The 19343-nt window shown below is 43.1% G+C and overlaps 1 protein-coding gene across 1 annotated transcript in view; it reads right to left on the bottom strand.

Annotated features, from left to right (window-relative positions):
• The window catches only part of itpr3 (inositol 1,4,5-trisphosphate receptor, type 3), a gene marked incomplete at its 5' end in the record, with an annotated part of 188451 nt that overhangs the window by 142586 nt on the left and 26522 nt on the right, over nt 1-19343 (bottom strand). The window contains 18 exons of the mRNA XM_083975602.1: nt 6912-7163; nt 7391-7506; nt 8276-8357; nt 8646-8765; nt 8861-9033; nt 9272-9436; nt 9524-9665; nt 9929-10089; nt 10392-10491; nt 10605-10747; nt 10965-11009; nt 11966-12061; nt 12159-12305; nt 12804-12887; nt 13151-13249; nt 14717-14875; nt 17167-17253; nt 17362-17483. Of these exons, the coding sequence (XP_083831728.1) occupies nt 6912-7163; nt 7391-7506; nt 8276-8357; nt 8646-8765; nt 8861-9033; nt 9272-9436; nt 9524-9665; nt 9929-10089; nt 10392-10491; nt 10605-10747; nt 10965-11009; nt 11966-12061; nt 12159-12305; nt 12804-12887; nt 13151-13249; nt 14717-14875; nt 17167-17253; nt 17362-17483 (2293 nt within the window). The remainder of the gene's footprint in view (nt 1-6911; nt 7164-7390; nt 7507-8275; nt 8358-8645; nt 8766-8860; nt 9034-9271; nt 9437-9523; nt 9666-9928; nt 10090-10391; nt 10492-10604; nt 10748-10964; nt 11010-11965; nt 12062-12158; nt 12306-12803; nt 12888-13150; nt 13250-14716; nt 14876-17166; nt 17254-17361; nt 17484-19343) is intronic.

Below are 19343 nucleotides of genomic sequence, written 5' to 3'. Positions count from 1 at the left end.
CAAGAGAGCCCACATTTCTACACGATCCATCAGCATGTAACGTCTGATTTCAGCTCTACTTCAGTGTTTATAATGTGAACACGTACCTTAAAGATAGTGCCACGCCTGAACAGGGACTTGAACCCTGGACCCTCAGATTAAAAGTCTGATGCTCTACCGACTGAGCTATCCAGGCTTCATAGAGATGTTTTATCTTGTAAGAAATTCGGCTGGGTTCAAAACCTCTTTTGAAACATGGACAAAGAGGTAACCACACCTACAATGGGTCCGGAATTGAAGGGCAGACTTGTCAACTTGCTAGTGCAGAGCAATGGGCATCTGCCACAGGGGATTAATGAAACTCTTCAAGGACTGGGTTCACAAGAGAGCCCACATTTCTACACGATCCATCAGCATGTAACGTCTGATTTCAGCTCTACTTCAGTGTTTATAATGTGAACACGTACCTTGAAGATAGTGCCACGCCTGAACAGGGACTTGAACCCTGGACCCTCAGATTAAAAGTCTGATGCTCTACTGACTGAGCTATCCAGGCTTCATAGAGATGTTTTATCTTGTAAAAAATGCGGCTGGGTTCAAAACCTCTATGGAAACATGGACAAAGAGGTAACCACTTCTACAATGGTTCCGGAATTGAAGGGCAGACTTGTCAACTTGCTAGTGTAGGGCAATGGGCATCTGCCACAGGGGATTAATGAAACTCTTCAATGGGTTCACGAGAGCCCACATTTCTACACGATCCATCAGCATGTAACGTCTGATTTCAGCTCTACTTCAGTGTTTATAATGTGAACATGTACCTTAAAGATAGTGCCACGCCTGAACAGGGACTTGAACCCTGGACCCTCAGATTAAAAGTCTGATGCTCTACCGACTGAGCTATCCAGGCTTCATAGAGATGTTTTATCTTGTAAGAAATTCGGCTGGGTTCTAAACCTCTTTTGAAACATGGACAAAGAGGTAACCACACCTACAATGGGTCCGGAATTGAAGGGCAGACTTGTCAACTTGCTAGTGCAGAGCAATGGGCATCTGCCACAGAGGATTAATGAAACTCTTCAAGGACTGGTTTCACAAGAGAGCCCACATTTCTACACGATCCATCAGCATGTAACATCTGCTTTAAGCTCTACTACAGTATTTATAATGTGAACATGTACCTTAAAGACAGTGCCACGCCTGAACAGGGACTTGAACCCTGGACCCTCAGATTAAAAGTCTGATGCTCTACCGACTGAGCTATCCAGGCTTCATAGAGATGTTTTATCTTGTAAAAAATGCGGCTGGGTTCAAAACCTCTATGGAAACATGGACAAAGAGGTAACCACTTCTACAATGGTTCCGGAATTGACCCTTCGCGTAAGCCCTGCCCCCTTGGTTACTGTTGCTACGGCGGGCAAGCTTTCACTCCCAGCCATGCTCCTGGCAATATTTGGTATCGATTTCAAAGGAAATATCAGCAAATGTCTGGATAAACTGTTCTGAGATAGAGAGAAAAAGTCACAAAGATCATTCATAGTTTTCAGTGACGTGACTCGCACAGGAGGATAAAACATCTGTTCAACGACACGACTGGACAATGTACAGAGCAGCAGTAAGGGCTGGCCATTTTACCGTCTATCAACCCACGAAGACTTAGGTCATCTCACTGGTTGTCAAACTGCAAGTTTTTGGGCGATTGTGAACCACATACAGCTTTCGCTGCTTTCTTTTTTTCTCCCACCGCTGTATCAGTCAGTGAAAGCAGTCCCTGCCTGGAGGATCCCTCGCCTAAAAGCCCAGGTAAAAGCCCTAAAAGTACAGCTGTCATTTCGGAGGTGAACATATGGTTATCCCCATATTTACACTTGCTCAAGTCGAAAAAAAAAGTCCGCTCGTATCTGAACATCTCTATATTGATGCTGCCGCTGCCGCCGTAGTAGCAGCAGCAACAACAACATCCTTCTCTACAAACAAATGTTTTTCGTCCTAGTCTCAAAATGTGTCCACAAAAGCAAACGTAATGACTCACTGCGGAAAGCTTGCCAGGCCTATAGTTACGGTTGCTAACGTAGGATTGGACAATAGCCATTTGTGGGAGGAGTTGGCGAAGGGTCAATTGAAGGGCAGACTTGTCAACTTGCTAGTGTAGGGCAATGGGCATCTGCCACAGGGGATTAATGAAACTCTTCAATGGGTTCACGAGAGCCCACATTTCTACACGATCCATCAGCATGTAACGTCTGATTTCAGCTCTACTTCAGTGTTTATAATGTGAACACGTACCTTAAAGATAGTGCCACGCCTGAACAGGGACTTGAACCCTGGACCCTCAGATTAAAAGTCTGATGCTCTACCGACTGAGCTATCCAGGCTTCAAAGATATGTTTTATCTTGTAAGAAATTCGGCTGGGTTCTAAACCTCTTTTGAAACATGGACAAAGAGGTAACCACTCCTACAATAGGTCCGGAATTGAAGGGCAGACTTGTCAACTTGCTAGTGTAGAGCAATGGGCATCTGCCACAGGGGATTAATGAAACTCTTCAAGGACTGGGTTCACAAGAGAGCCCACATTTCTACACGATCCATTAGCATGAAACATCTGATTTCAGCTCTACTTCAGTGTTTATAATGTGAACACGTACCTTAAAGATAGTGCCACGCCTGAACAGGGACTTGAACCCTGGACCATCAGATTAAAAGTCTGATGCTCTACTGACTGAGCTATCCAGGCTTCAAAGAGATGTTTTATCTTGTAAGAAATTCGGCTGCGTTCTAAACCTCTTTTGAAACATGGACAAAGAGGTAACCACTCCTACAATGGGTCCGGAATTGAAGGGCAGACTTGTCAACTTGCTAGTGTAGAGCAATGGGCATCTGCCACAGGGGATTAATGAAACTCTTCAAGGACTGGGTTCACAAGAGAGTCGCCATTTCTACACGATCCATCAGCATTTAATGTCTGATTTCAGCTCTACTTCAGTGTTTATAATGTGAACACGTACCTTAAAGATAGTGCCACGCCTGAACAGGGACTTGAACCCTGGACCCTCAGATTAAAAGTCTGATGCTCTACCGACTGAGCTATCCAGGCTTCAAAGATATGTTTTATCTTGTAAGAAATTCGGCTGGGTTCTAAACCTCTTTTGAAACATGGACAAAGAGGTAACCACTCCTACAATAGGTCCGGAATTGAAGGGCAGACTTGTCAACTTGCTAGTGTAGAGCAATGGGCATCTGCCACAGGGGATTAATGAAACTCTTCAAGGACTGGGTTCACAAGAGAGGCCACATTTCTACACGATCCATCAGCACTAAAATGAGGGAGCACCTGAGTTATTTTTCCCAAAGAATTAGATTCTATTTGTGGTGCTGGCAAATAGGGGTCTTAAATGTATGAAACTATAGCCTACATTATATCAAATAAATATTACATTCATTTAAATGATTTCACAATAACAAAATATTTGGATGTGGATCACTTCAGCCAGCCTATTCTCTGCACCAACAACAATCCTTTCTCTCGCGGATGCTCATGTTTTCACTATTCTATTGAAAAATTATTCCACCAGCCGTTCTGTATAAAACGTACGAACAGAACAAGGAATGGAGAGCATCGCTGTTCCGCCGTTAAACCAGCTGCGGAGGAGGTCGTCACAGAGCCGACTAGACGTCTGTATAAGAGGGAGAGCCCCATGTAAACAACAATGTATACCAGGGGTAGGCAACCTTTGTGACATGGAGTGCCAATTTGAAATTTTCTTGTCAATGAGTGTGCCACTACATTAAAACAGTGTGACAAAAAATACAAAAACAACATGCCAGACCCAGTTATGTTGTTTTTGTATATATGGATAGATAAAATCATTTAACTCATTGAGTGCCAACCACGTAATTTCTCGTTTTTCGTTCCCATGCGTTGAGTGCCAAAAACGAGATTTTTCGTTTTTTGCTTTTTTTTTTAATTATTAAACTAGACACTTTAATACACATTATATGTAAATTTGGGGACTCTACGACGAGCAGAACTGAAATAGATGACGATCAAAGTCACATGACAGCTCATGATCTGGAAGTTTTTTATCATAACTCAGCTTCTGCAAACGGAGTTCTGCATGCAGATGCAGCAGCTGCTCTGCTCTCACCTGCGCTGCTGCTCCAGCTGCTCGAGCTGCTTGGAGCAGAAACAGGAAGCTCTCAGCCGACTGTCCCGCCCGGTCTTCATCTGGAGCAACACCGTGTCCTCCCCAAAGTCCTCCCGCAGTAAAATCTGATGGTCTCTGGGCCAAAGCAGACCGGTACCACCGACCCGTACCACAGACGGACCGCGACCACCGGCGGGACCGGTGTTCCGGAGCCGCTGTGGCCGACTGACCCTCACGTTCCGTGGCGAGAGGCTGTGACACGGCACGGTGCGTCTGTGTTATTGTTGTTTAGTGGCGCCCCCCCGCCCCCGATGGTGGTTTTGTGAATAGAACAACAATTGTTGTGTATATTTATCTTATACGAGCCCTTTGATCCAGAAATGCGAGTGTCAGAAGAGCGACAGACACAAACAGCGCACCTTTCATAAAAGACGCTCTATCTCCTTTTCTAGAAAAAAAGGAGGGATTTTGGTGAAACCCAGCCATGTTTAGCTTGAGTTTTCTCAGGAACGGAGGCACGTAGAAACAAACGGTTTGTGGCCATTTGAAGCATAAAGTTAAAACTTTCAATTGAGCTACAGTATGTGTTGGTGGCAATAATAATGAATACACTATGGCTCTACATAAAAAGTCAAAAATGGTCTAAATTGCCGGTACACTTGAGTAAAACTTTGGAAAGGAGCGTGGCACTCAATGAGTTAATATAGCCCACATCTAATCATATTTTGAAGATATTTTCTCATTATTCACAACACCGCTTTTCAAAAACTTAGCCTATTATATTATATTGAAGTGGGAGGAAAATGCTGAAACAGAGACTACAGTGCATCCAGAATATCACTCAGAATGAAACAGTCACAACATTTCACAGACCTGGCTGGACAATCTGGACACTGTGAGTGACAAACAAGCAGCCAATCATTTAACAGCTGTGTAGTTGGGTTGCAGCGTCATCGTCAGGTTTATTGATAACAGAACAGCTGGGGTGAGAACGTGAGGCTGAAGGAGAGGAGATTAAAAGGGGACACGTAGCTCGTCGGTACGGTAACAGTGCGTCTGGCCCAACAATAAAGCAGCAGCGGCGTTAATGACGCAGCGTCAGGCCGCTCACCGGCCTTGATTGAATCTCTGATTAAATACGCAGAGCAGCGGGCGTCTTGCATTCAGCGCTGCAGCGACCCTGGGTTCGATTCCCCCAGTGACGTGCGGTAACCTCCAGGACAGGGGAGGCAGGCGATCACAGACGACTGGGGGGACGGGGGGGCGGGGGTATTCAGCACATCAGCTTATCACGCAAGAAAGTCACAACAAACAGGTTTTGCACAATGGTTTGCAAAATGTGTGCAACACCTTCTCATCACAATCCACGCCATCTAACGTTACAGTAACTTACACACATCAGCTGTTATTAAAACACAACTCATCAATAACAGGATCACGACAATGGACCAGGACCACCACTCACATTACACAACAAACCGTTAAGAATTAATCCACACTCAAACCGAAGCAACAATAATGTTAACTGTACTCAACAAGCTATTATTACAAGGTTTACACCATATATGACAGACAACCAGGTGTGTGTGTGTGTGTGTGTGTGTGCCTGTGTAAGAGAGGGAGGGAGGGAGGGAGAGAAAGTAACTACGTAAAAGCTGTTAGCTGTTAGCTGTTAGCTACCGTAGCTCAGGCGTCGGTCTCCCGTCAGGTAAAAGCAGCTGTTTATTCCTCAAATGAAGCTCATGGAGTTGTTGAGCCTCTCCGGTACAGTTATCCATCACTGCAGTTGAATTAGCCGCTAAACTGCTGGACGCTAAAACCGAGGGGGCGTCTGTTTGTTTACAATTCACGAAGGCAACGTGAACGTACGTGCCGCTCACACTTTAGAGTTACGCAAAGGGACGCAGCGTAGCCCTTGTCTCGCTCCAGCTGTCCTTTCAAAATAAAATGCGCAGAAAGCCCAAAAAAAAAAAAAAACTCTGACTCGTGAGCTGGTAGCGGTGTGCCAGCGTGCCAATGATTATGCCGCCGCGTGCCAACCGTGGCACGCGTGCCTAGGGTTGCCGACCCCTGATGTATACAATGCCAGCATAATGAGGGGTTGGAAATATAATGGGATCGCTGTTTTAAACGGGCTTCAGTGTGTAGGAGAGGAGGGACAGTTCACAGACAGGTTTCGCTGTCAATGTGTGTGTGACAGAGAGAGAGCAGGTCAAGGAGGGGCTGCGTCAATAGGTGCGCTGCGCGCAGCTCTGCAGGGAAGTAAGATGTTACATGCGGGCAAAAAATAGAAAATCAACGTGTCGTCTGCTTAACGCTGCGGTTTGTGGGTGGTCTGTGCAGGCATATTTTAACTTCTTCTTTCCTGTTTTACTGGCGGTCGGCGGTTAGCGCGGCGGTCGGCGCAGCAGTCAGCGTGAATGAAAATTGCTAAAGCAACGTTAGAACTGGTTCCATCCGATTCTCGTTTCTCGTCACCCAACTCTAATCTTATGTACATACAGTTTGGTGACGTGCATTTGTCAAAGGGAGTTAATAGGAGTCTTGAAAAGGACTGGGCTCTACACAATTCTTACACCACTAGCATATTCTTTAAATTCACCAATTGTACCTGAATGCAAAGGTCACATTTGTGAGTGGCTTTAAGCTCACAAAGATTCAAAATTTGAATTGCAGACATTTCAACTTGCCAAACACACCACCAGGCAATCCATTTAGACTCTAAAACCCATTAAGGCATAAGAAAGACAATCAAACAAGGCACATCAGTATTAAAATCTACCAACTCTTTGATGGTGATGGAGGTGGGGATTTCGGTCCAAAGGCGGGCGAATTTAACAGGGGTCACAAGCTCCTGAGGGTCTCGGTCAACATGGGCATGGAGCATGAGGCGACAGAAGGAGGCTCGTAGGTCAAAGGGTAGTGTCTCATCCATCATGCACAGGAAGATGAGCTCCACATCCAGCTGCTTGGAGATCTCATCTATGGCCAAATACTGACGGTCCAAGCACATCCGGGCAAAGAGCTTCAGCTGGTACCTGACAAGGTCAAGACAGTATACAGTGTAATAATGTCCTGTACAACTTTGGCACAGTTTTAAGTTTAAAGCAAGATTAGTTAATTATAAAAGTTGTCAGCAACATTGGTATTCTCAAATCTTGTAGAAAACTGTTCCAGTGCATTCACTGACAAGTTAATGGTGGAATCTTTAATAGATGTTGACATTCATGAACCCAGAGGATTACACTCCTGTGTGTTTTTCTACCTGTAATAGGTAAGGACATTCTCATCATGAGCATTCCCCTGCCTCGCCTCCTGAGCCAGCTGTCTGATGCCCTTCTCCTGTCTCTCATTGGTCTTATCTGTCCACACCAGCCACACCTACATATAGAGAAATATTTACAATGGCAATAGAAATATAGCAGGTAGAGAGTATTTGCTATGGGTTAGTCATTTTCTCTTCTTCTTTGTTAGTTGTTGTGTTCCAATTCAGGGGCTAAAACAACACAATTGTTGCATTTTTCCTTTGGGTCTTTTGTGGTCCCAAGCGGTCCAAAGTTGTAAACACATGCCATGCGCGAGCCAATTGTCCTCTCATTGGTCAGAAATCTTACGGAGGAGGTTACCCAGGAAAAACAAAAACCATGGAATAGAGTTCTCAACAGGCCTGAAAATTAAAACCCACCCCGGCCCAACCCGCGGTTAAAGCCCGGACTCGACCCAATCCAAGTTATTTTACATAATCGGCCTGAATACATGCCGAATCCAGCCCAAAAAAATAAGGAGGCCGGTGCCCGACCTGACCTAAGTCATCCTATATATTTTCATCCAGAGGTCTGGTCGGGCTGGCCCAGCCCCTTGAGAACCATAGAACATCAGCTTGTTGCGTGTTGTGGGTTAGGTGTTGTGTCGGTTGCTGAATTGATTACATCTCACTGCAAACAAACCATTCCAGGGCTCGAATGGAAACAAACCAAGACCACCCCTTCTTGGCAATGTCGGCGTGCTTGTTTTAGCTGGCATCCCTTGCGGGATTGCTGTTTTCTCATATGCCCAAACGAACAGATCTTTGGGGTTAAACGCTCCCTCTCTCTGAACAACTGCTCCAAACGAGCTAGGTCTGAATACACCCTTAAATAGGCAAACTTACCTCATCCTCATCTCCATAATCATCCATTGTCATGTACTCTCCCTGAACACCACCATGGGGTGCCTCTTTTGGGACACGACGTCTACAGATTTCAAAAAGAAAAAGAGCAGAAGTTTTAGTGCCTCATGCTGACATGAAAAACAGTAAAAAAAAAAAAACTGTACGAGTCCGAGGTAAAATTGCTATTGTAATTTAAAATTTTGAATTATTTTTGTGAATCATGCTCATGCTAAAATAAAGTCTGGATTATTTAAAATCTAACGTTTGTTCTGATCACCTGGAAGAAAGCAATGAAAATCATGTAAAACATTTGGGACCACTAGACTAGGACTACTGTCACTAAAGACATCCCCAACCACTCTGTCCTCACTCTGTCTTGATGAGAATATCCTGGTTTTTGGGGTCCAGTACACATTTACAGATGAGCTCCTGAGTGACTGGGATGGCAACGTTGTTGGACACGCACAGGTCTGACAGATAGTCCAGAAACCTGCGCAAACACAAACACATTAAGCTTAGTACAGTACAGGAAGCAAACAACCATAATAACAACATGATCTCTCTCTAGCCTCATTCTTTGTTTACCTAGGCTCTCGGTTCTTGCGGACAAGGCTGACGAAGGTCTCCACCTCAGTCTTGGTGATGTGTTTCTCCAGCAGTTTGCGGTTGTTGTGCAGCAGGGCGGTAATGGTGTCCTCAGCTAGGATGTCATAACCAATCTGACTCTGCATTACACCAAACTGTTTTGCTATGTGCTCCTGGTGGGGGGGTAGATGAGAGAACAGGCATAATCAACCAAACCTATTTCTTTTTCTTCTTTTCTGTCTTTTGTGGCAATGGAGTAGCAATATAGAATCACTGAAGTGCGCCTCCAAATGGCACTTCTTGACAATTACCCTGAAGTCAGGGCGAGATTCAATTGGTTCAACAGTAGACTACAGTGTCATCAGCATAAAACCGTAAAGGATTGTATTGAATAATGAGGTTCCTCCTCACCTGGTTCTTGCGATAGTCTTCCTGGGAGTGTCGGAGGACTCTATAGCATAGTCTCAGCATGTACTGGTAGGGAGCATTTTTCTGGTCAGCCAGCTCCTCCAGACACAGCAGGGGACCCTCCCCTCCCCCCCGGTCCTTAAAAGGAGCCTTAATGATGCCAAAGATCTAAACACACAGTAACACACAAGGTGTTAGTCACTGAATTTTGCTTTTTGCTTTTGTTTAAATCCCAGTGTAAAGTTCGGATCAAACCTGTTTGAGGATGTTCTGTTCTCTCATCAGTTTCTGTCGCTCTCGATTGGCTTTGGTCATGACGACATCAATGACTGGCTGACCACTATTAATGACATCGGCCACAAAGAAAACCACATCCTCCAGCAGCTTGATGGCAAATCTGAGAAACATAAACATCCATAGATATTAACTTTTCCACAGCCGCTGTCTCGTCCCCTCTTTATGATCTTGCTCGTGCTCCCATGAATATCTCTTTAATCAGTGCTTAGCATTTGGAAATAATTCAGTCAATATTCACCTGCAATGGGAGAAACATTTTCGTCAAAAATCCTGGTTCTTCACATTTGTGGATATAAAACAAGCTTTCAAACTCACACATAGTCACAGCAGTTGTACTCATAACATACACACATAGTGTTGTACCTCCGGTCATTCTGGCTGATGAAGCCCTGGTTGAACTGGTCCACCACAGTGCTCAACATTGCACTGGCATCATTGGCAAAGTCCAGATCTCTGATCTCCATCACAGGAACTGAGACAATGGCAAAGGCCTCCTTATCTTCTTTAGTGGGACATGTTCCTAACTGCAGGATGAGGATATGGGATGTTTACATACACTTTACACACTGAAGGAACTTACAAATATTCATGGTCTACAGAGGATGCGTCATGATAACTGTTGATCCTCATCATCAACAACTGTTTGACAGCTATCCCTTAATTTTTTTTTCTTTTTTTGATGGCAATGTACCTGTATTGTTTTCTGACTTCTGTACTTGTTTTCACTTTAAAACAATAAAAAGTTGTTCTCTAGCACCATCACAGGTCAGGCTGTGGCTACCTGTTCATTTCATGTATTTATTATATTATTTCACCAAGCACTCACCATGAGTCTGATGGGTCTCTCCTCATCAATGTCGATAGGGACGTTGGTGCTCTGGATCCAGGTGTTGGTACACAGATGTCTCAGCCGTACATATGAGTTTCTGGAAGACAAGCAGCTCGGTTGAGACTATTCACGCTCTTTGTATGATCTGAGGCAGTGTTTGTGTGTGTCTGATCTCTGCTTAAGAGAACATCTGCATCTGGTTTTTCCTACCGTGGCACAAATGAATCAGTTTTCTGTAACGTGGTCGGGTCCAGCTCGAACAGTGAGGCAATGTCGTTCCCATGAGGCACTGCCACCAGCTTGTACTTGATCCTCTCGCCGTGGGAGCGCTTGTTGCTATGACTACCATCCATCTACAGAGAGGTCAGAGGCCAGGGTAAGGTTGAGGAGGCTCTGTACCTCAAATAGAGGTATTACTGATTATTTTTCTTTCTTTTTTTTAATTTAACCTTTATTTAACCAGGCTGAATCATTAAGAACGAGTTCTTATTTACAATGATGGCCCGACAAGAGGCACAAGCTTCTTGAGGGGAGGGGAGTACAGTATTCAAACTGTACAGCTGGACTCACCGAGGAGGAGAGGTCTGGACTGTCCCCTTTATAACCTGGATTCTCCTAGAACAACAGCAGACACCACGGTTTAAAGATACTTCAAAGGAAACCACAAAGAAGAGTAAATACTTGCCATCCATCCATCCATCCATCCATCCATCCATCCATCCATCCATCCAACCAACCAACCATCCATCCATCCATCCAACCAACCATCCATCCATCCAACCATCCATCCATCCATCCACCCATCCATCCAACCAACCAAGCATCCATCCATCCATCCAACCAACCATCCAGCCATCCATCCATCCATCCACCCATCCATCCATCCATCCAACCAACCATCCAGCCATCCATCCATCCATCCACCCATCCATCCATCCATCCATCCATCCATCCATCCAACCAACCAAGCATCCATCCATCCAACCAACCAAGCATCCATCCATCCATCCATCCATCCATCCATCCATCCAACTAACCAAACATCCATCCATCCATCCAACCAAGCATCCATCCATCCATCCATCCATCCATCCATCCAACCAACCAAGCATCCATCCATCCATCCATCCATCCATCCAACCAACCAAGAATCCATCCATCCATCCATCCATCCATCCATCCATCCATCCATCCATCCATCCAACCAACCAAGCATCCATCCATCCATCCATCCATCCATCCATCCATCCATCCATCCAACCAACCAAGAATCCATCCAGCCATCCATCCATCCATCCATCCATCCAACCAACCAAGCATCCATCCATCCATCCATCCATCCATCCATCCATCCATCCATCCATAACTAAATTAGTAAAAGTTATTGAAAATATTTTTCTAAACAAAACAACACATTTATTTTTTAAGTACAAAATCACTGCCACAGTGATTAAGTGGCAGAAATAATCAGATATTCTTTCATGTCTACCAAGTACATTATTTTGGTCAATCCACAATTATCATCCAGTCCTTTGTGCATTCATCCATCCATCCAGCATTGCCGTGGTTACCTCAGCAGCTAGGTAGTTGCCAGTGGCCAGATGTTTGAATCTATAGAGGCTGTTCCAGTGTCCCGCCCCCCCACGACAGGGGTCATGATGGACAACCTGACAGACCAATCAGAACACAAACAAATCTTGACACCATTTCAGAGGAAATGTCCTGTGTTAGTGTGTACTTGTGTGTATGTGTGCGTGTGTTTACCTCAACCTCCCACAGAGCGTTGGAGCTGGTTGCTGAGGTTGCTGACTGCCTCAACGTGGTTCGCAGGAAAACGTGAAGTTTGCTCTTGTACTCATCGCAAGTCAAAAACTTCTCTTGTTCAGCGTGAAACAAACGCACCACGTCGCCCTGAGAGAGAGAGGGAGTTAGGGTTAGAGAGACAATTAAAGAAGCAATAAAGGACAATTCAAGAAGTACTTGTAGTTTCTGCTCAATATAATAGGTGCCCCTATTACTAAAATATAATAGGGGATTACTGAAATCCCATAAGAACAAGTCTCATTGTCACATTGTCACTTAAAACTCTCCTGGTCAAAGATGAGAAACTTGAAACATCTGGTTCTTTGATTGAAAAAACAAAACAAAAAACAAAGGTACAAGTCTGTGGTTACAAAAAAAGGGATTATAAGAAAGATCAAATAAAAGTGAAGGAATTTTCAAAAGGTCATTGTGATTCTTAGCCTTTGCTCTAATATTTAGTTTTCTTACACAGAATTTCAAGAGCTTTGGGCCTTTTAAAATTGTTTAAATGAATTATTCTTTGAACTGATAATCTAACCACTGGTCACAGATGAAGGGGAGCCAAAGAGCTGATCAACTGCGAGAGTGGCTGTACTGTTCACTCACTCCTTTGAGGACTTCCTCTCTGTGGTCGCTGAACATCATGAAGAGGTTGATCTTCCAGCTGGTGTTGCAGTTCACAGAGTTCACCTGCAGAGGGAGTATACAACCTGCATTAGAAGCACTGCTGAGAGTGTAGGCTAAGTAGAAGTTTGATGCTGCCCAGCTTTGGTGAACTGATGGAAATTAAATCTCTAATGGCAAACAACAAGAGTGACAGATGTTTATGTGAGTACAGCATATTATTTATCCGTTTTCCAGCTGGTTCTGAGGCAGTCATAATCCTGATCAGTCCCAGTCTCAGTCTCAGTTTGAGTATGAGCAGCTGTGTGTGTGTTTAGTGCACGTCTCACCTCTTTGCAGCCTGGATGGTCAGTCAGTTCGTAGTTTGAGGCGTGCAGCGGCTGACCAGCATTCACCGGGTTCAGAATCACCTTATCTCCCACCACCACCTGCATCAAACAGCTCACACTCAATCCTCACACCGCTACTGATATGTCTGAGACGTTCTGATCTACAGGATCAATACGGAAGCCAATACAATTTTTTGATGAACCGGTATCAGTTATAGTCTTAATAACACTTTACAACTTTACACTGATGCTTCGTACTGCAACTAAGACTATTCCACTGTCATTCTAGGGTACGACGAGTTCTGCCACACAACCCTAAACGGTCCAGAGTAAAGGTTTTGGTTTGGATTTTTATTTATCAATAATAACAATTGATAACTCTGCCTTTGTTGCATTTTCTCTCTTTTTCTTTCTTTTTTCTTTAATAATTTGCCGATCGATATATAATTTATTTAAAAAAAAAATTTGTGTTATAGCTGTTTGTGTTTTTTATTTTATTTATTATTATAATATATATTTTTTGTTATTTACTTATTTTATTTTTCATTTCCATTACTCACTTGATACTTGTGTTATGTTATTATTACTGATTTGATGACTAGTAACATAATTTACTATTGTATTAATCAGTATAGGTACGCATGAGAGGGTATGTTTTGTTTTGTTTCTTTTTGTTTGTTTTTTTGTGTGTATGTGTATATATGATATGGATGAACTGAAGAAAGAAATTAAAAATAAATTTAAAAAAAAAAGAGAACTCTGCCTGTACAACTACAACTAGAGCAGATGGTAGAGGTAAATGAATGCACCCTATTGCCATTAGATATTAGACATGCTCCCTGCATCTCTATTGTTCATAAGGTTTAGTCCACTGTCAAGAAATCACAATCATGTATTTGTTCCTTTGTGTTTTCTTGTTGTATTAGTATTTTTTTGTCTATATAGTATATTTGCTGTGATTTTCTTCTGATTTACTTATCTGTTGTGTTACTTACTTTTATCATTATTACTGTCATTGGTAAAGCAGTTTACTCAGCTCAAGCTGCGTTTAAATGTGCTCTAGAAATAGAGTTCACTTGAAAAGTTAATTCTTCATTCTTAGATAAATGTCTGGCTACTGATTTTTGACTCAATGTCTATTTATGAGATTTTCATGGCTAAAGGCTCCAGAAGTAGAAAGTAAGTGATCCTTGAGTTACAATTTACAGTCAATTTACCACAATATTGTTTCTAATAATGGTGCTTCTGTTAGCACATGACTACTGCAGGTGCCATTGTTGGTGATACTTGAAGCAAATGGTGTTTTTGTATGAAATGTGCTGTATCAATATAGTTTTGCTCCAATTATTACTGGCCTACAGGTGTTATGACAGGAAAGGGTAATTGGAAGTATGAAAATATGTATTTTATTTCATTATAGAACTAAAATATTTGTCATTATGGCACGACAGCAGTAAAAGTCAGGTCATTAGGATTCCTCATTTGGGGACGAGCAGTCAGTTTCCTGTAAACCTGGCCTGCGGTGCGCGACTTCCTGTACTGATGTGTGCTGTGATGTGTGTTTACATTGTCTCCATTGGCACGGAGCTTCCAGAAGGGCTGGATGAAGAGCCAGGAGCCTTCATTCCCTGTCCCGTCCAGGGTGACTCGCATGGCGTTCTTCTCCAGCAGAGCCGGCAGGCGCTTGTTCACAGTCAGGTATTTATTACTCTTCATGTGGAGCAGCTGGAGACAAAGATCACATCACATGTCCATTCATTTCACTGTATGTTTATGAAAATTGCACTCAAACCAAGCTCAAACCAAGCAATCCTGTCCTGCTGACACAGATACTCATTACAGCACCAAATGCGTCCTAATCCACCTCCGGAAATAGTCTTAAAATAACATTCAAGTGTCTATGTGAGCATTATAATTGTTAGTCATTGTTGCAATCCTTACTCTTGATTATGCTGGCCTTTAAAAGATCATTTCCCAACGACCTGAGTTCTTTAAATGAGCTGGACATCCTGCAAAGTTACAGTCTTTTAAATATATTTGTGTTTCCCAGATGATCTGCAGTGAAAGAGTCAGTGGTAACAAATAAAAGACCTTTGAACAAATCCACCTGATTTGTCAAACTCTGTTGGCTGAAACCTCGTGGAAGGACGACTGTGGACACTGTCACTCATGAGATCATCTTTTAATTTCTACTCAGTAGAAAGAACAATCGCGACAAGCAAAAAACTCTTAGTGTTCACAATTACACCTGGGAATTTGAAAAAAAGTAGTGTGAGCCTATCCTTAAAAAATGGAACTATATTTGTAAGGTGTTTGTAAAGGAGCAATGTCTAATGTTAGCTGCAATGGCAAAAGTTTGGTTTTCTATCTGCAATATGAACCAGTGGGCCTGGAGCTGAGAGACCAACATATTGTTAGTTTGAGGCTGAACATGAAAAACTGAAAATACAGAATTTATAAAATAGAATATGTGTGTGTTCAAACATGTTCTGCGGATATATCGCTTATACTGCAGTTTAAGGGAGTGCTATGGCTATGACCCACATTACTCTCTCCACACCTTCTACACACACACACACACACACACACACACTCACACACACACACACCTTTATCCCACAGGAATCTTTATCTAAATAACTTACTCTGTTTCACTCAACAAGGTCCACACCCAGCCTGTCGCTGTGAGTTTGCGTGTGTGTGTGTGTGTGTGTGTGTGTACAGTATGACGATAGGTCTTCAGCTATATACATATCGGCACAATCAAAAGGACATGTTGCCATTGTAAAAATGGGAAGGGAGGAGTGTGAGTCAGCCCATTGTCATATAGCAGTGGATGTTACCTTACACACACTGGTTCACCTGATAATTAGATTTTTTACTGTAAAAAGTATGATAAGTAAAAGTATGAGTTTATATTTTTCATGAAATGTAACCCTTTTTGTATGGGGTTATATGATCTACAAATAGCCCCTAAATACTTTAATTGCAGTAGAAGACTCTCTGCACTCCTCCCGTTAGCAACGCCAGCCCATAGCCCTGCCCAGAGATTTACAACATACATTGTTGTGAATGGACCCAAAGAAACGGCCTATTTTCGTGGCCTAAAAGAGGTTTTACCTGAAAAAAAATACACAGTTCCATTGTTCGCTATAATATAATTTTTTCCAGCCCTTCAAAGTGCAGGAAAAACGCAGTTTTTATTTGGACCTAACCAACTGCTGATCGGTGGGCGCTAACCCTGGGCCGGAGGGATACGTGAGTTGGTTAGGTCCAAATAAAAACTGTGTTTTTCCATGCACTTTGAGGGGCTAGAAAAAATTGTATTATAGCGAACAATGGAACTGCGTATTTTTTTTTTTATATATATACTACAATTCATCAAATATTGAAGAATGCAATTCCTAAATTGATCAAAAAATAAATGCCTATTTATCCAACTGTGCACCTCAACCTTGATAAATAAATCAGGAGAATGTTGTTCTCCTGAAGCTGTCACACATCTGACAGGCCACCATCCACCACAGGAAATATTCGCCAACATAGTTAGTTGTTAGTTAGTCTGACATTTGTTGTCACTAGTGTTTGTATTTTCGGACGATTCCACAGAATGCGGGAAAATCCTGTCTGGTATTGATTCAAAACGAAATGCTCTATTTAATCCTCAAATACGGGACAGTTCCGTCCGGAACGGGTGGCAACCCTACGCGTATTGTTAGCTAACATGCTAACAACAGCTACCAGCTGTCAGCTCTCTGTCCTGTGGCTGTTTGTGGAGGATAAACATGATTGTATGAACTTTAAAACTGGTTGTTTCAGTCTCTTTGACATCAGTTTTCTGCTTTGTGGTGTTGTATCTTTATGACTGTTGCAGGCTCTTGACCAGGACCATGATCAAATATTATCTTCCTTTGTCAGCTGCGCACACACACACACCACTTGAATCAGGTTGTGCGTTGTCTCATCAGTGGTGTTGATGCTGAAATGTGACGACAGATTATAAACAAGTTATTTACCTGCATGACAGTTCCATATTTTACAACGTCTCCATGGACCTTCTTGTTTTCTGTCTCATTCTGCTTCTGCTCCAGATTCGATGCATGCTGCAAGACACACACACACACATACTGTATCATATGTGTTTAACACAAAGACAGAAAACTCTCTGATGAAGGTTTCAGGTGTGTGTGGAATGTGTGTGTGTCTGTTACCTGCAGTTTCTGCAGTAGAACCACATCACCAATCTTGTCCTTCTCATGTTTGGCTTGTTTGGCTTTCCAGAACTGTTTCTGAGCTGAGTACCGGCTCATAGGACACACCTTGAACAGGCAGTCTAGGTGAACACACAGGAGAGCAAATCATACAGACAGTCATTAGTCATTTGGTCTCAATTTCTAAAAATAAATAAATAAAGTCACTTTTTGGTTTTATTATGCATATTCTGTTTAAATTTGAATTTAATTCAGTTTTATTCTACAGTTAGAGTCGATCAGAGTTTGTGCTGCGTTGTAACTAGCTGGTGTGATTAGTCATGATTGGTCAGTGGAGTGAGCATTCTGAAACTAATTGGCTGTTTTGGTTTCAGAACATCAAACTGGTGTGGACCTGTTTTACCGGTGAAAGTCACTATAACGGCCACTCGTAACTTCCGACCGGTGAACTCGTACCAGATCGAACTGGTACGACTTCACGGTCGGAAAAATACGAGTTTCCTTGAACACACCATAACAGTCCTCGTCCCTACGTCACCACATTCACGGCGTCCCTTGGCTGCACACACAGCCCTGCATGCCGTTCTCTCTCCTCATTGGATAAAAACTGTAGGATACGATAAATGTTTTCTCCTCGGCTCAGAGCAGAGCAGAGTGACTGACAGACCCGTGTTTCAGACCAAACACTCTATGTAAGTGATTGCTGTCGGAAGATATAACTATTTAAGACTTATATTAACACAAATATATCACTTACTTCTGCTTTAAGCTGAGGTTGCCCGCACTGTCAATCTTGTAAAATAGAATTTCTTTTTAGGGTAACCTGATATTATACATAATAGTGTTGTCAGCACATGACAAGTTAAAGGTACAGTATGTAAGAAATCTACAGCAACTGGCTGTAAAATCGTCCTAATAGAGACTCAGGAATAATGTATAACATACTGAACTCACCAACAACAATCCTACAGCCAAGATATTCGCATTAAAAAAAAAATTTTGCGGACCGCAAATCATGTTTATGTTTTGAATTTCTATGGTTGGCTTGTGTCGCCACCCAGCGTTCTCTCCCTGTCACAGCGTCTGTGGCATTTCAGCCTCCGGGCTGCCAGTTAGCTTCCACTGAGCTGCAAATACGGCTGGGAGATAAAACGAGATCATGAAAAAAAAGATTGTGTTCTATTATCGGTTATTGGTCATATTTGCTTGATATCACACGGTAGAAGCGGCTTGTCGCTCTGTCGTTTAATAGGCTACACAGCTTGCTGACTGTTGTGAGCATGTAGCCTAGTTAGTTTGAGCTGCTGCTAACGCTAAAGCTAAAGGGAAGAATTACTAAGTGAAAGTTAGAAAAGAGGGAGGAAATGTGGCGAAATGGAGCCGATGGTAAATGAAGTGATTATGAACGTGTGGAGCGGTTCATGAGAGGAGTCTGTCCCGGTCAGGTCGCCTGTCTCCGGTCCTCATGTTTTATGATCCGACGTCAGAAAGTGGAGGAGAACCGGAGCGGCTCGCGTCGTTTATTCTGCGGTAAGACGTCTCATATGTTGGCTCATCTACGGCGTGAAGAGCACGCACTACGGCTCCGGTAGATGCGGGGTTACAGTGTGTGTGTGTGCGTGTCTGTGCATGGGTGTGTGTGTGTGTCAGCGCTGCAGACACAGCGTCGGAGCGGTGAATGTAACAATAACTTGCAGATCACCTGAGTGACGTGAACTCCGCTCGTAGTTACTGTGAGTCAGAGCAATAAAACAGTGAGGTTGTTGATGAATATTTAGCTTTTTACTCTGCTTTGAGACTGACTGAGTGAGCAGAGCGGAGGTTAGCGCGTCGCTGTCTGGCAACCTGGAGTCTGGTGGGTAGGGGAGGGGGGACAACGCGCTGCTGTGTTTTGAATTTGACTGCAGCAACAATTTTGGCCACATTCTTACATATCGTACCTTTAACTATTGACACCGGAGAAATGTAATGTTATTCATAAT

The sequence above is a fragment of the Trachurus trachurus genome (genome assembly GCF_905171665.1).
Source record: "Trachurus trachurus genome assembly, chromosome: 7".
Lineage (NCBI taxonomy): Eukaryota > Metazoa > Chordata > Actinopteri > Carangiformes > Carangidae > Trachurus > Trachurus trachurus.
The sequence above is the reverse complement of the archived record's forward strand: the minus strand, read 5'-3'. Positions and strand labels throughout refer to the sequence as shown.